We start from the raw sequence: 16,788 nt of genomic DNA, 5'->3' as shown, positions 1-16,788 counted from the left end.
GAGCAGAGCAAAACACTTAGCAGTCTGCTTTCCTTTTTATTTCTCTTTATTTAATTAGCAACTACACAGAAATGGAATGAGGTAAATACATACACTCAGAGCAGGACAAACATTTTGCAAAGCAGAATGGAATAGAGACATTGCTTGCTCAAGCACTCAGCTTGTTGCTTAGGGATGGCACAGTGGTTAGAACTACAGCCTCAGTATCCTGAGGTTGTGGGTTCAAATCTCATGCTGCTCCTTGTGACCCTGGGCAAGTCACTTAATCCCACATTGCCCCAGGTACATTAGATAGAGTGTGAGCCCACTGGGACAGATAGAGAAAAATACTTAAGTACCTGAATGTAAACCACTTAGGCTAAAGGTGGTATATAAATACTTAAAAAAAAGAAATGCCTGGTTTAAATTCTATTACTTCTGACTCAGATCTTGGGCATGTTACTAAGTGGAAGATTCTATAAAAACGCCTAAAGTTAGATGCGTAGATCCTTGCGCCTAGTCGATCTAGGTCAGGGGTGTCCAATGTCGGTCCTCGAGGGCCGCAATCCAGTCGGGTTTTCAGGATTTCCCCAATGAATATGCATGAGATCTATTAGCATACAACGAAAGCAGTGCATGCAAATAGATCTCATGCATATTCATTGGGGAAATCCTGAAAACCCGACTGGATTGCGGCCCTCGAGGACCGACATTGGACACCCCTGATCTAGGTGCTTGCTGTAATTATTTAAAGAGCTTAATCGACATTAATACCAAGCAATCAGCACCTTATAATTGGCTTAAGATAAAATTGAGTGGTAGGCATCAGTAGGCACCTACTGTAACTTAGGCGGGTATTTGGGCCAGGAAAACCCTGGCATAAATAGGGTGTGCCTAAGGTTCAGACACTTACTGGCATCTAAGTCCACTTTAGATGCCACTAGGCACAATTCTACAAATGGCGTCTAACTTATGACTGATATACGCTAAGCGCCACATTCCTAGACATCTGTGGTTTAAGTGCTGTTTATAGAATAGAGCCCTAAATCTAATGTCAAGTGTACTTTAATATAAAACTCATGTTGAGCTGCTGTTAAAAAAGATGTGAGAAAAATCAAAATAAATATACATTTTGTACCTCAATGCAGAGCAAAACATTTTTCAGTGCTAAACGTTTTGCATGCACTGTATGTTATGTACCACCACCACAGGTGGTGCTAGACATTTTCTCCTTCAGTCACAGAATAGGGACATAGTGGGGACTTTGTGGAGCTCCCTAAGGGAGCTGGACATGATGGTGAGAGCTCCTGTGGGCCATTTTTAGTATCATGGGCACCCTTGGGTACGCTTTTTCTTTTTTCCAGATGTTTTACATCAGTGTTTCTCAACTCAGTCTTGGAATACCCCCTTGCCAGTCAGGTTTTCAGGATAGCCACAGTGAATATGCATGAAATAAATCTGCATACACTGCCTCCATTATATGCAAATTTCTTTCATGCATATTCATTGTGGATATCCTGAAAACCTGACTGGCAAGGGGGTACTACAGGACTGAGTTGAGAAACACTGTTTTACATGACCAATTTTGAGACGGGGCTGTTGATGTGCTATATGTATTTTGAATGCCTTTAGGAGGTCTTGAATGATTAGGCTTCTACATTTAGTCCTGGGTTTGTAAAATAGATTGGAGGTTTTAGGCGTAAACACTGATATGTCAACATCCATGACTTTTCTAAAATGATGTTGACCAGAATTGCACACAATATTTGAGGTGCAGTTGCATCAAGGAGTGACGACACAAATGCATGATAATATTCTCAATTTTCTTCTTCCTTCCTTTCCCAATAATTTCTAATGTTATATTTGCTTTCTTATCCCCCACTGCACACTGAGCAGAGGGTTTCAACATATTATCAATAATGATACCTAAATCCTTTTCCTGGGATATGATTCCTAATGTAGAGCTTTACATTATGCAGCTATAGTTTGAGTTCCTCTTTCCTACATAAAATACTTGCTCACATTAAATGCCATCTGCCATTGGATTAGCCAGCCTCCTAGTTGCCTAGATGCCCAGCCTCTTAGTTCCCCGGTCTCTTTCAATTTTTCACAATCCACTTGTGATTTACCAACTGTGAATAACTTTGTGTGGTCAGCAGGTTTTACCACTCACTCTTGTTTCCAGATCATTTTTAAAAAGCATCAGTCCTAGCACAGACCCCTGTAGAACCCCACTATCTGCCCTTCTCCAATGAGAATATTGCTCAATTAACCTTACTCTCTGTTTCCTATTTTTAACCAGTTCTTAATCCACAGCCTTCTATCCCACAGTTCCCTCTAGGTGCCTAAATATAGGTGCCCCTTTAGAAATTACCTTCTTAGGACGTAATTCTATAATAATGCATCAATACTGTATATAGGCACAAGATAAGTGTACAAATTCTACATTCCTCTATAGAATACTATTTTAACCAGGTATATACATGCTTATGCACTAAGGCATGAGAACTTATTCCAGCCATTGAACTGATGTATATGCACCTAAGTTCCTATGAAATGTATGTAACTTATGGAATACTATAAGTTATACACATGCAAATTTTTGCCTTGTTTATGCTCGCAGTCTGCCCATGTGCATGCCTGCTTGTAAAAATACATGCTATCTTAGAGAGGTACGTATTTACAGAATAGTGGATAGGGACATATTTGGCATATATGCGCACTCATACGCATTTATAGGATAGTGTTCTAAACAATTGCAAAAACGTCAGCCTAGGAGTACTTTATAGACTTTGATGTGATAGAGCAATAAAAAGGTGACAAAAACAATCATATAACATAAACATAAAATGTATTTATACAGCATAATATCTCTCAGTTCAATATGGTTAACAAAAGAGAAAAATGCTGTGCATACCCAGTGATATATATTCTCGTTTTAAAAATTGTGTCAACTAGATAAGTCTAACAATTTTCTAAAAGCATAAGAACTGGGACATGCTATCAAATTACTAAGGTCTCCTTTTACGCAGGTGCGCTAGCGTTTTTAGCGCATGCACAAGATTAGCGTGTGCTATAGCGTGCACTAACCGAAAAACTACCGCCTGCTTAAAAGGAGGCGGTAGTGGCTAGCCACATGGCATTTTAGCGCTCGTTAAGCGCGCGCTAAAACCGCTAATGCACCTTTGTAAAAGGAGCCCTAAAACTCTTGTCCCAAGTACCAACCCGATAGGATAAAATTCTATGAAAAAATCACTTATAAATACAGTCTTTTACAGTAGGAAGTGCAAATAGTCTAAAATGACAAGAAAGGCGCTTTAATGGAATTCCCCCCTAACCTCTTGTTTCTTGTAAATGTTAATTTGTATTAATAGTTTGTATAATCTTCAGTCTTTTATAAATTGTACACCGCTTAGAAGATAAGCTAAGCAGTATAACAAACCTTAAATAAACTTGAAACTTGAAATTTGCTTTTGATATAAAGTTGTTAATTTGCAAGATTATTGTGAAAAATTGTAAGACTTGCAAGTACCTTGCAAGACTGGGCATCAAACTGTTTAATTTGAGCAACTGCAAAGTGATGCCTGTATGTGGGAAAGAGGAACCTGAACTATAGTTATGTGACTCAAGGTTTCACATTAGGAATCACCACCCAGGAAAACGATCTAGGTGTCGTCGTTGGTGATACGTTAAAACCCTCTGCACAATGTGCAGTGGAGGCAAAGAAAGCAAATAGAATATTAGGAATTATCAGGAAAGGAATGGAAAACAAAAACGAGACTGTTATAAAGCCTTTATTTCACTCCATGGTGCAACTGCACCTTGAATACTGTGTGCATACTGCATCTCAAAAGAGATATTGCAGAATTAGAAAAGGTACAGAGAAGGACCATGAAAATTATAAAGGGAGTGGGACGATTTCACTATGAAGAGAAGTGAATATCAGTTAGTGCTCTTTAGTTTGGAGAAGAGATGGCTCAGGAAAGATATGATAGAGATCCATAAAATACTGAGTGTAGTAGAGTGGAATGAGTACCGTATTTTCGCGGATATAACGCGCGCGTTATACGTGATTTTACGTACCGCGCATACCCCTCGCGCGTTATATGCCTGAGCGCGGTATACAAAAGTTTTTAAACATAGTTCCCACCCCGCCCGACGCCCGATTCACCCCCCCAGCAGGACCGCTCGCACCCCCACCCCGAACGACCGCTCGCACGCGCTCCCACCCGCACCCGCATCCACGATCGGAGCAAGAGGGAGCCCAAGCCCTCTTGCCCGGCCGACTCCCCGACGTCCGATACATCCCCCCCCCCCGGCAGGACCACTCGCACCCTCACCCCGAAGGACCGCCGACTCCCCAACAATATCGGGCCAGGAGGGAGCCCAAACCCTCCTGGCCACGGCGACCCCCTAACCCCACCCCGCACTACATTACGGGCAGGAGGGATCCCAGGCCCTCCTGCCCTCGACGCAAACCCCCTCCCCCCAACGACCGCCCCCCCCCCAAGAACCTCCGCCCGTCCCCCAGCCGACCCGCGACCCCCCTGGCCGACCCCCACGACACCCCCACCCGCCTTCCCCGTACTTTGTGTAGTTGGGCCAGAAGGGAGCCCAAACCCTCCTGGCCACGGCGACCCCCTAACCCCACCCCGCACTACATTACGGGCAGGAGGGATCCCAGGCCCTCCTGCCCTCGACGCAAACCCCCCTCCCTCCAACGACCGCCCCCCCCCCAAGAACCTCCGACCGACCCGCGACCCCCCTGGCCGACCCCCCCACCCCCCTTCCCCGTACCTTTGGAAGTTGGCCGGACAGACGGGAGCCAAACCCGCCTGTCCGGCAGGCAGCCAACGAAGGAATGAGGCCGGATTGGCCCATCCGTCCTAAAGCTCCGCCTACTGGTGGGGCCTAAGGCGCGTGGGCCAATCAGAATAGGCCCTGGAGCCTTAGGTCCCACCTGGGGGCGCGGCCTGAGACACATGGTCGGGTTTGGCCCATGTGCCTCAGGCCGCGCCCCCAGGTGGGACCTAAGGCTCCAGGGCCTATTCTGATTGGCCCACGCGCCTTAGGCCCCACCAGTAGGCGGAGCTTTAGGACGGATGGGCCAATCCGGCCTCATTCCTTCGTTGGCTGCCTGCCGGACAGGCGGGTTTGGCTCCCGTCTGTCCGGCCAACTTCCAAAGGTACGGGGAAGGGGGGTGGGGGGGTCGGCCAGGGGGGTCGCGGGTCGGTCGGAGGTTCTTGGGGGGGGCGGTCGTTGGAGGGAGGGGGGTTTGCGTCGAGGGCAGGGGGGCCGGGGATCCCTCCTGCCCGTAATGTAGTGCGGGGTGGGGTTAGGGGGTCGCCGTGGCCAGGAGGGTTTGGGCTCCCTTCTGGCCCAACTACAGAAAGTACGGGGAAGGCGGGTGGGGGTGTCGTGGGGGTCGGACAGGGGGGTCGCGGGTCGGCTGGGGGACGGGCGGAGGTTCTTGGGGGGGGGCGGTCGTTGGGGGGAGGGGGTTTGCGTCGAGGGCAGGAGGGCCTGGGATCCCTCCTGCCCGTAATGTAGTGCGGGGGTGGGGTTAGGGGGTCGCCGTGGCCAGGAGGATTTGGGCTCCCTCCTGGCCCAATATTGTCGGGGAGTCGGCGGTCCTTCGGGGTGGGGGTGCGAGTGGTCCTGCCGAGGGGGAAGAAGAATCGGACGTCGAGGGGGGGCATCAGGCTTTCAGGATGGGGACAGGACTTCAAGGGGGGACAGGCAGATCTTCAAGGGGGACAGGCAGACCTTCAAGGGGGACAGGACTTCAAGGGGGGACAGGCAGACCTTCAAGGGGGGACAGGCAGACCTTCAAGGGGGGACAGGACTTCAAGGGGGACAGGCACGGAGAGGCGGGGCAGTGCACCGAAAGTCAGGGCGGGTGAACGGTGAGTCGGGGCAACCAGAGGAGAGTCGGGGCAGTGCACCGAAAGTCAGGGTGAGTCGGGGCAACCAGATGAGAGTCGGGGAGGGCGAAAGGAGAGTCGGGGTGGCCAGAGGAGAGTCGGGCAGCATGCGCGTTATATGCCTGAGCGCGGTATAGAAAAGTTTTTGTACATATCATCGTGATTTCTGCGCGCTATACCCCTGTGCGCGTTTTACAATGGTGCGCGTTATATCCGCGAAAATACGGTAATCATGAATCACTAGTTTACTCTTTCTAAAATAATAGGACTAGAGAGCATGCAATGAAGCCACTAAGCAGTAAGTTTAAAACAAACCAGAGAAAATATTTATTTACTCAACATATAATTAACCTCTGGATTTTGTTGTCAGAAAATATAGTGAAAGCAGTTAGCTTAGCAGGGTTTTAAAAAGGTTTGGATAAAGTCCATAAGCCATTATTAATATGGATTTGGGAAAATCCACTGCTTATTTCTAGAATAATCAGCAGAAAATCAGTTTCAGTCTTTTGGGACCTTACCAGGTACTTGTGACCTGAATTGGTCACTGTTGAAACAGGATACTGGGCTGGATGGACCTTCAGTCTGTCCCAGTATGGCAACTCTTATGTACTGTAACAGTTAGCACATGGGTCAGTGTCACATCCTAACTATCACAGCTGCTGATAGCATATCCAGTATCATGACTGCTACCCCAAGTGTCAAAAACAGTTATGTGACGTCTCTCTTGTATGAATGACAACTATAAATGAATGATCTTTTCTGTCAAATTTTAATGGAGTTCCTTTCTTTCAAATGTACTCCACTTTGATCCATTTGCTGGAAAAAGTAGTTAATCAAGAAATAATAAACCATAATGCTGTGGTGGCAGGTTAGATTCCTCCCAGTCTTACCTACCCCAACCCCTTCAACATCCAGTCCCCCCATCAGCAGAACTTTCCTCAGCATCAGAGCCTCTCCAAGCAGATCTTGACCCTCCTGCTATCCACACCCCTACCCAGTAAATCTCCTGGAGCTCCTTGGCAGTCTAGTGATTCAGGAGGAGTATTCCCATTTCAATACTGCTCAGTCTGTCATCAGGTTTCCAATGGTGTTGATGTCCCCAAGCAGTAGTGTCACAGTTCCATCACATGTGTGTGTGGTGGTGGTGGTGGTTGTGGTAGTGGTGGGTCATCATGATATATGAGGGCAAGTACATATATAGAGAGATGATAACTAGTGGTACTATTGTCAAGCTACCACTAAGGGTCCTAGGAACTATTTTGAGCCTCATAGCTAGATAGGCCAAGAGTAGAGGGGAATTACTCTCATCCTGCACAACAAAACTATCTGGAAACCTCCAAGTAACCCTGGGGAAAAGGAGGGAAGGGAACAGAATCTACTCAGGGAAGGTTCTGATGATGCAGATAGAGATTGTGCTGTTGGAGTAGAAGAGATGGTGGCAGTGGCAATTGAGGGTATTGGGAAAAGGATGACCCCGTGTCATCATGATTTTTATTTATTATTTATTTTTTGGTACTTGGGGCAGTGCAGGAACCCATGTTACATGTACTGTCAGGTAGCAAGTATATACTGGAGCTATCTGCTGGGACATATAATGCAGCCCCAAGTAATAGGTGTCTGTCCAATAGGCTAAATGTAGGACAGGTTCAGGGCATGCCTTCTGTATTTACCCAAACAACTGCAAGGAGCTGTAAGTGCAAACTCCTGCTGCGTTTAGGTAAAAGGGCCCTCAAATATCTCATATTCCTGGATAGCTTTAGCATCCTGATCACTACATCAATGACTTTATGGACTTAATACATATTGCAGGTAGCCCTTTGCTGAGTTCGATTTTTGCCTTTTTATGTGAAGGCTGCCTTCAGAGCTTATCAAATTATTAATAGGTATTGCATCAACTAGCTTTGCTATTACTCTACTAATCTGTTTATTTTTGATGTGTTTGGAAACTTATTGGACATATGCAGCCAGCTTGGGAATAGCAGCACACATTATTGTGATCATTGAAGCTTCAGATGATGCTCATGGAGTGTTTGAATTCAGCAGTGAGTCCCTGAACATCATTGGAACAGAACCAGAAGGTGGATACAGCACAATTATACTGCAGGCAGGTATTTTTGTTTATGTTATAAATGTTATATTTATTAACAATTTATTTTTAAAATAATGCATTAAAAAAATTGAACAAAGGTAATACAAAAGGAAGAGAACATTGTGAGGAGGAGGGGATTCTTCTGTTCATTGAATCTTTCGGAGGATTCAAGGTGCAGGGAGCTGCTATTGTCATGGCAACAGGGAGGCTGTCATGCACACTGTGTCAACTCCTCCCACTTCCAAGATCAGAGAGCTACTATTGGCTCTTTTGAAAGATTTAGAGGTATTTTTTTTCAGCCTGAGAAAAGTGTATAGACTATAGAGAGACAGAACTGCAGTTGGAGTGAGAAGGAGAAGGGAACAGTTTGGAGTAGGGAGAAACAGCTTGTCTCTCTCTGGTTAATAGTTTTGTGAGCTGGTGCCCTTGGCATGCGGCTAAGAAAGCAAATAGAATGTTAGAAATAATCAGGAAAGGAATGGAAAATAAAGATTAGAATGTTATAATACCCTTGTATCACTCCATAGCAGGGGTAGGGAACTCTGGTCCTCAAGAGCCGTATTCCAGTCGGGTTTTCAGGATTTCCCCAATGAATATGCATTGAAAGCAATGCATGCAAATAGATCTCATGCATATTCTTTGGGGAAATCCTGAAAACCCGACTGTAATACGGCTCTTGAGGACCAGAGTTCCCTACCCCTGCTCTATAGTGTAACTACACTTCGAATACTGTGTACAATTCTGGTTGTTGCATTTCAAAAAAGATATGGTGAATTTATAAAAGATACAGAGAAGGGTGATAAGAATGATAAAAAAGATGGGATGACTTCCCTACAGGGAAAGTTTGAAGCAGCTAGGACTCCAGCCTGGAGAAGAGATGGCTCAGGGGAGATATGATATAGGCCTATAAAATACTGAGTAGGATGGAACAGGTAGATGTGAATCGCTTGTTTTATTCTTTCTAAAAATATCAGGACTAAGGGGCATGTGATGAAGGTATTAAGTGGTAAATTTAAAACAAACCTGAGAAAATATTTCTTCACTCATTTAAACTCTGAAATTCATTACTGGAGAATGTGGTGAAAGCAGTTTGCTTATAAGGGTTTAAAAAAGGTTTGGCTAATTTTCTAAAGCAAAAGTCCATAAGCCATTATTAAGATGGACTTTGTGAAATCCACTGCTCTTTCTAGGATAAGCAGCATAAAATTTGTTATACTCCTTGGGATCTTGCCAGATACTTGTGACCTGGGTTGGCCACTGTTGGAAACAGGATACTGGGCTTGATGGACCTTCAATCTTTCTCAGTACGGCAACTCTTATGTTCTTCTATACTATATATTCCTTTATAGAATAGATTCCTAATGTGCACTTTACAGGCACCATCTTATAAAATTGTTCCCCTCCCCCATGTGTCTTCATAAAAAGGCTTAAAATAGGTATGCGCTTGACCTTCCAGCTTAGGCAATCCCTTACAAAATTACCCTGTTACTGATTAACTATCTTTATTAGTAGTCTTACAACAAAGTTGTAGCATCTTCTAAGATGCAAAGATAAACAGGATTTTATTGTTGTTTTTTTTAACAGCAAGTCAAAAGTTTGCTGGAAACCCTATCCTTTCTGTGAACTCTGTGTCCTGAATGCAAGATAATTTGTGACATCACACACCTTTGTAGAATACCTAAAAGCACTGTGATAATTTTCCTACAGGGGTCTACAAATCTTAAAACATTAAATTATGACTCTTACTCTCTAGGTACTGCGTGATTATGGCAGTTTGTCCCAGGTGACTTTGTACTGGAGCATTGATTCTGATCTTTTTGGGGACCTGTTGTCAAATCATGGTAATGTTACCTTTGGAATAGGACAAAGAAAAGCCAACATAACAGTTAATGTATCTCCTGACGAAGTTCCAGAACTGGATAAAAAGTTTTCTGTTAAGATCACCAATGTTTCCAATGGCCGACTGGGGATATATACCAATTCTACATTAACTATCCTTGCTAATGATGATCCATATGGATGTTTCATCTTCTCTGAAAGAAATAGGCCACTAAGAGTTGCAGAAGTACTAGAAAATGTCTCTTTAACAATTGTGAGATTAAATGGTCTCTTGGGTGTAGTTTTGGTCAAATATAGAACTATGAATGACAGTGACAAGCTAATTTACCTTCCATCAAATGTGGCTCGAGCAGCGGAGGGGAGAGACTATTTACCAATATCTGGAGCTGTAGTCTTTACTTCCAACATGAGTGAGGCTACTATTGAACTTCCTATTTTGGATGATGATGACCCCGAGAAGGCTGAATCGGTGTTTGTGGAATTACTCAGTGCCACTTTGGTAAAAGGTGTGCAAAACCGATCAAGTGAGTACATATTTTTTTAAAATCATTCATTTTTGTACTTAGGGTTTTTGGAATACGGACCTCCTGCGTTGCAAATGCTAAGCACAATTAGGATTACCAGACATCCGGTTTTCCCTGGACATATCCGGGGGTCTGGATGGCTTTTCAAAACCCAGCACTTTGTCCAGATTTTGAAAATAAATTGCTTCAGGAGGGGGTATCTGCGCATGCGTGAATCCAATGCTGTGACATCACATGATGTCATCATATCCGCGCATGCGTAGATGCCTTCCTGCCCAACGAACAGGCAGCAGGGGGTGGGACTGATGCAAAGCTGGGGCATATTGGGACGCGGATGGGTGGATCTGGGTAGGCCTGGGGGCAGGTCTAGGAGTCTGGATTTTACTGAGGTAAAATCTGGTAACCCTAAGCATTAAATATTCTCTGTGGGCAAACAGGAAAGTAAGTACTCACTGATGGGCAAAATCAGCAGTAAAGCACAATGTGGGGAAAGCTTCTTCAGTTGAAAAATATCACGAAGCATTTGAGGAGCATATCACATGTGCTTGTTTACTTAGGGGACTGCCTCAGTATTTCTTTCTACAAAGCTGATAGTTGTTTGTCAGTTAGATTTTTATGTACTATACACCTAGATTTTGGGGCCAAAAAAAATGGCCCAACAATGGGGGGTCTCGGTTTATATTCGAGTATATACGGTATTCTTTTTCTTCTGTTGTGTTACTGCCATGTGGTTCCTGGTATCCTTAGGTTTTCAGCCACTTCTTTAGCTACAGAATCCTATCAGTGAAGACTTGATATCCTGCCTGTTTTTGAAGAAAACCAAGTTATTTGCCTCTGGCAGATGTTTTCCATGGGCAGCAGGATACAAGTCCTCCTTCCCAAAACACTGTATTCTACTCCGAGCAGCTCCTGGTATGGGAAAGCCTACCAGAGCAGCACACGGATGTCTTAAGTAGCCTGGTAGGTGGGCTAGTAAATCATATAGAGGAGGACCCAGGTCCATAAGCCACTCTAACCACTACATTTATGGTGGAAAGATGACCACCAAAACCTTACTATACTGCCATATGAGTGCCACTTGCAGCCATAAAGGCTATTGGGGGTGGTAGACAGGTGGGTACATTAGATTTTGGGGGAGTTTTGGAAGGCTCACCATATATTATAGAAACATAATGGCAGATAAAGGCCAAATGGTCCATCTAGTCTGCCCATTTGCAGTAACCATTTCTTCCTCCTCTGTGCCTATCCCAGGTTTTCTTGAATTCAGACACAGTCTCTGTCTACACCGCTTCTTCCAGGAGACTGTTTAACACATCTACCACCCTTTCTGGAAAAAAGGGGGTTATGGTGAGATGTACATCTGGCACCCTTTAGGTGATGTTCACAGCAGTGCCCTGTAAGGTGCCCCACTGTTCTGTTGTCCATTACAATGTTGCCCCTCCCCCTCCCATTGCAGTTTTGAAGGCCCAGTTAAAAGCCCACCTCTTTGAGTGTCCTTTCGACTCCTAACTTCTCTCACCTTGAATTTTGCATCCCCAACCTTATTGGCTCCTTTTACTAAGCTGAAGATTAGCACGCGCTGAAGATTAGCGTGCGCTAACTCCCGCACTACATGGAAAAACTAATGCCAGCTCTACGGAGGCGTTAGCGTCTAGCGCGCGGGGCATTGTAGCTTGTGCTAAGTGCGCGCTAGAACCGCTAGCGCAGCTTAGTAAAAGAAGCCCTATATGTCACGTCTGTCTGTCCAAGTTAGATTGTAAGCAGGGACCATCTATAAATGTCAAAATGTACAGTGCTGTGTATACCTTTCAGCGCTATATAAGTGATAAGTAGTAGTAGTCTACTTCATGGGAAGGAAGATAGTTTCTTTCAAAGGGGCTGATTTAGAAGAAATAATTTGTAAATGGTAGCTAATGCAGCTGAGGAAGGCACACAGGGTTTCTTTTTAGGATGTACGGGGATTGTTGTCCATTTGGACCCTACTTTTACATGCGTGTGAGGGGTGGGGAGACATGAGAAGGTCCTCGCCAAGATTTGCATTAGCCTGGCTAGGATAGCACAAAAATTTAACTACAACTTCTATAGGTGATCTGGCAGGATTTTAATCCTGAATATGTTTATTCTGACATATACACATGCTTATGGCCCCTTACAAAAAAAAACTGACCAGCATAAAAGTAAGGTATGCATGCCAACTTTCCCATAAGCATGTCCATCATCAGGCATTCGGGTGATCATGAGCTGAATGCACATAGTTTGCAAATTAATTCATAGATGATAGTATTTATGTAGGCAAGCATTTGGCAAATAATAAGTACCTATTCTTTATAAAATTGTGCCTATATAGGTGTCTGAGTAGGCGCTTACCCATAGAGCTCTGTTAGGAAATTACCCTCCACATATTTTCTATCATGATCATGGTTTTTTTTCTTTATTCCAAAGCTAATTTTACTAGAGATGAATGAATACCTTACTTGCCACCCATCTAGTTTAATTAGCATAACAATATTTTGGTTTCTCTCCTTTTATTGTCTTTCTGATTTGTTTATTTCTGGATGGCAGTCTAAGTTCCTTTCCTGTTCTAGTTGTAGATTCTCCTCGCCTTGGCCCAAAAGGTGACACAATTGCTCAAATAATTATTGATGCCAATGATGATGCTTTTGGAGTTCTTCAACTCTCAGCCAGAACTGTGCATGTTGCTGAAAATTATGTTGGACCAATCATCAATGTGACCAGAACTGGAGGAATATTTGCAGATGTCTCTGTGAAGTTTAAAGCTGTGCCAATAACTGCAATAGCAGGTAAGGAAGAAGGCTGTCAAATATAGTCACAAGACTACTGTACTGTTTTGGATGTTAATGGTGTATTAAAGTAATTAACATATTGGGGTAAATTCTATATATGGGCCGGTTACACATCACTCAAACTACAGCACCATTTTGAGAATTGCAGCCTGTGTCAAAGATATTTGCCAGAAATGTAGGCCAGGGTTTTACAAGCCTAAATTTCTGTTGCCTATCTTCTACATAGAATCACGATTAGTGGCTATGAACGTCAACCCTACCCATAACTTTGCCTCTTTTGACATTCGGTGCTGGTAAGCGTCTGTAGACATGATTCAGGTGCTTTTTTTTTAAGGCAATTTGCAACGCCTCTCTCTTTTTTTTTTTAATTAGTTTTAATTTGTTTTTTTAGTGGTATGGTCAATTACTTCATTATTAATAGCTAATTAAAACACTTACACATTTACCGGAACCTTCTGAATGGTGCTGTGGCAAGAGTGGCTAATCTAGCTGGTTTTAAAAAGATTTGGATAATTTCCTGGAGGAAAAGTCCGTAGTCTGCTTATGAGATAGACTTTGGGGAAACCACTACTTGTCCCCCACCGGGGACTAGGCTGCCGCCGGGGAAAGGCTGCCACTGCCGCCATCGGGAACAAGCCGGCGCCGAGTTCTCCCTACTTTTCTTCCCCGCAGGGCCGACCAACTCTCGCCACCCGACATCAATTCTGACATCGGAGAGGATGTTCTGGGCTAGCCAAACACTGCCTGGCTGGCCTGGAACATCCTCTCTGACGTTAGAATTGATGTCAGGCGGTGAGAGTTGGTCGGCCCCACTGGGAAGAAAAGCAGGGAGGGAGAACTCGGTGCCGGCCTCTTCCCAATGGTGGCAATGGCAGCCTTTCCCTGGTGGCGGTGGCAGCAGCATGTTTCCAAATGGCGGAGGCATGGGGGAGGTCAGGGAGAAAGAAAGAAGGGGGGGGAAAGGGAGCCAGCAAGAAAGAAAGGGGGCAGGGTGAAACAAAGAAAGAAAGAAAAAAATGGGGCACGGAGAGAGTGAAAGACAGACATAGAGAAAGAAGGGGCATGGAGAGAGAAAGAAAGAAGGGGGCAGGGTGAAAGAAAGAAAAAAATGGGGCATGGAGAGAGAGAGAGAGAAAGACAGACATAGAGAAATAAAGGGAGCATGGAGAGAGAAAGAAAGAAGGGGGCAGAGTGAAAGAAAGAAAGAAATGGGGCACGAAGAGAAAGAGAGAGAAAGACAGACATACAAAAAGAAAGGGGGCATGGAGAGAGAAAGAAAGAAGGGAGCAGGGTGAAATAAAGAAAAAGTTTGGGGAGGGAATGAGGTCTGGAGGAGAGGAAGCATACAGGAGGCTGAAAGAAGGAAGAAATATTGGATGCACAGTCAAAAGAATAAAGTGCAACCAGAGACTGATGAAATTACCAAACAAAGGTGGGAAAATGATTTTATTTTCAATTTAGTGATCAAAATGTGTCCATTTTGAGAATTTATATATGCTGTCTATATTTTACACTATGGTCCCCTTTTACTAAACCGCAATAGCGGTTTTTAGCGCAGAGAGCCTATGAGCGTGGAGAGCACCGTGGGGCATTCAGCGCAGCTCCCTGCGCTAAAAACCGCTATTGCGGTTTAGTAAATAGGGAGGGTGTATATTTGTCTATTTTTGTATAGTTTTTACTGAGGTGACATTGCATAAAGTCATCTGCCTTGACCTCTTTGAAAACCCACGGAATATAAATGATAATTAACATTTTCTCTGCGTACAGTGTACTTTGTGTTTTTAAAATTTTATTGTTGGTAGATCATTTTGACTTGGCTACGAAGGTAAGGGGGAGGGAGGGGAGCTGCTGAAAGACATGTAGCAATCCTTGCAGGCTTGACTGTGCAGGGAATTATTTTTGTAAAATCATGTTTTGTTATGTGACTGGCATTATTTAGACTTTAATTTCTATGAATGAATAGAATGAAAATGATATAAAATTACTTGCTTGTTTTTATGTGCGTGCGCTGAAGGAAAGTGGAGAGAGATTGGGCTGAGGATGCTGAAGGGAAATGGGGAAGAGAGAGTGGGGAGAAGACGCTGATTTATAAATTGACAATTGTACTGAATATTGTTTCTTTTTATACTTTAATATAATAAGTTCAATATAAAACAATTCAAAGCTTGTGTGGATGGAATCAGTTGGTTTGCGGGGATGGGGACCGAGCTTACGGGGATTAGTCCAATAAAATGGTATTTTCTTATTTCTCATTATTTGTTTTATTTTTATTTGTTAATTTGTAAAGTGGTGATTGTTATGTATCAGATTTTTCAAATTTACATCTACTGTCTTTATATTTTGCACAGTATTAAAGGACATGTATTACTGTTTTTGTGGCGTTGTGGTGTTGCATTGTATGTAGAGTCTGGTTTCTTGGCGGTTCAGTGTAACTTTTGTCTACATATTTCTATTTTTAGTTTGTGATTATTCCATATTGGGCAAGGGTGTATCTGTGTGTATGAAAGGGACATGGCTTTCTGATAGCATCGACTGTACAGGATCAATTGACTGTTCTGGATCTGGCTTGTTTAGTTTTACAATGTATGTATTGGTGTTCTAGTGCTCACTGCAGTGTTTAAGATGCTGCCTTTTCCTAGGTACACTCTTGTTGTGCGACATGTGGATTGTTACTAAAAATCATATTTTTCATATAGATGGGGGGGGGGGTCAAAAAATGATGGGCCCCGGGTGTCACATATGCTAGGTTCGCCACTAGATAAAATCAAAGAGATGAATAGTTTGGAATTGGAACTTGTTAAAAAGCAACCTTTTATATCATGGAATTTGGAGAATATAGAGAATCAACTAAAGAAGAATAATTTGAGACTTTTGAATTTTCCAAAGTGCCCTATTGAAATGGCTTGGAAATACTTCTATGAAATCCTGGCTATCCTTATCAATAATCTTCCTCCAATTGTGAGGGCACAATATTTGAATGTTATAAGGGATCTAGGGGTTTCAACTCCAAATGAGACTCCAAGAGCTTCTCTAGAGGATATGAATTTGTCAGCTTTTCTGAAGAGTTCTCTAGAACAGTGGTTCCCAACCCTGTCCTGGAGGACCACCAGGCCAGTCGGGTTTTCAGGCTAGCCCTAATGAATATGCATGAGAGAGATCTGCATATAATGGAGGTACCAGGCATGCAAATCTGCTCCATGCATATTCATTAGGGCTATCTTGAAAATCCGACTGGCCTAGTGGTCCTCCAGGACAGGGTTGGGAACCACTGCTCTAGAAATCATAATAGATAGGACAGCCCTTTTAGAAATGATATTCTTAATCTTTATTTCCAACATACTAATGACCAGTTTTTTGGCTCTACTATTCATATTTATTCCTGATATTTCTCAAAAGTCACAAAGGCGAAGAAAAAAATTATTTGCCCTTAGGCCAAGAGTCCTAGCCTTGGGTGGTACTTTTATTTTGAAGTTTCCTGCAAAGTGTTATATTTCTTACCAAAATAAGAATTTTCTCTTTATTGACCCTAAGCAGCTTCTTGAATTTATTGTAGCAAAAGAAGGATTGGCTGTTGTAATTAGTAATGAATAGCTTGCTACAATTTTGCACGTACTGGCTGTAGATAGAG

General features: G+C 43.6%; 1 protein-coding gene across 1 annotated transcript in view; it reads left to right on the top strand.

Moving 5' to 3' along the window:
- ADGRV1 (adhesion G protein-coupled receptor V1) overlaps positions 1-16,788 on the top strand; it is a 786,618-nt gene that overhangs the window by 178,495 nt on the left and 591,335 nt on the right. The window contains exons 27-29 of the mRNA XM_033919809.1: positions 7,869-8,008; positions 9,747-10,356; positions 12,942-13,157. Of these exons, the coding sequence (XP_033775700.1) occupies positions 7,869-8,008; positions 9,747-10,356; positions 12,942-13,157 (966 nt within the window). The remainder of the gene's footprint in view (positions 1-7,868; positions 8,009-9,746; positions 10,357-12,941; positions 13,158-16,788) is intronic.

Source organism: Geotrypetes seraphini, chromosome 1 (genome assembly GCF_902459505.1).
Source record: "Geotrypetes seraphini chromosome 1, aGeoSer1.1, whole genome shotgun sequence".
In the NCBI taxonomy this organism is placed as follows: domain Eukaryota; kingdom Metazoa; phylum Chordata; class Amphibia; order Gymnophiona; family Dermophiidae; genus Geotrypetes; species Geotrypetes seraphini.
This window is presented reverse-complemented; position numbering and strand designations above follow the sequence as displayed.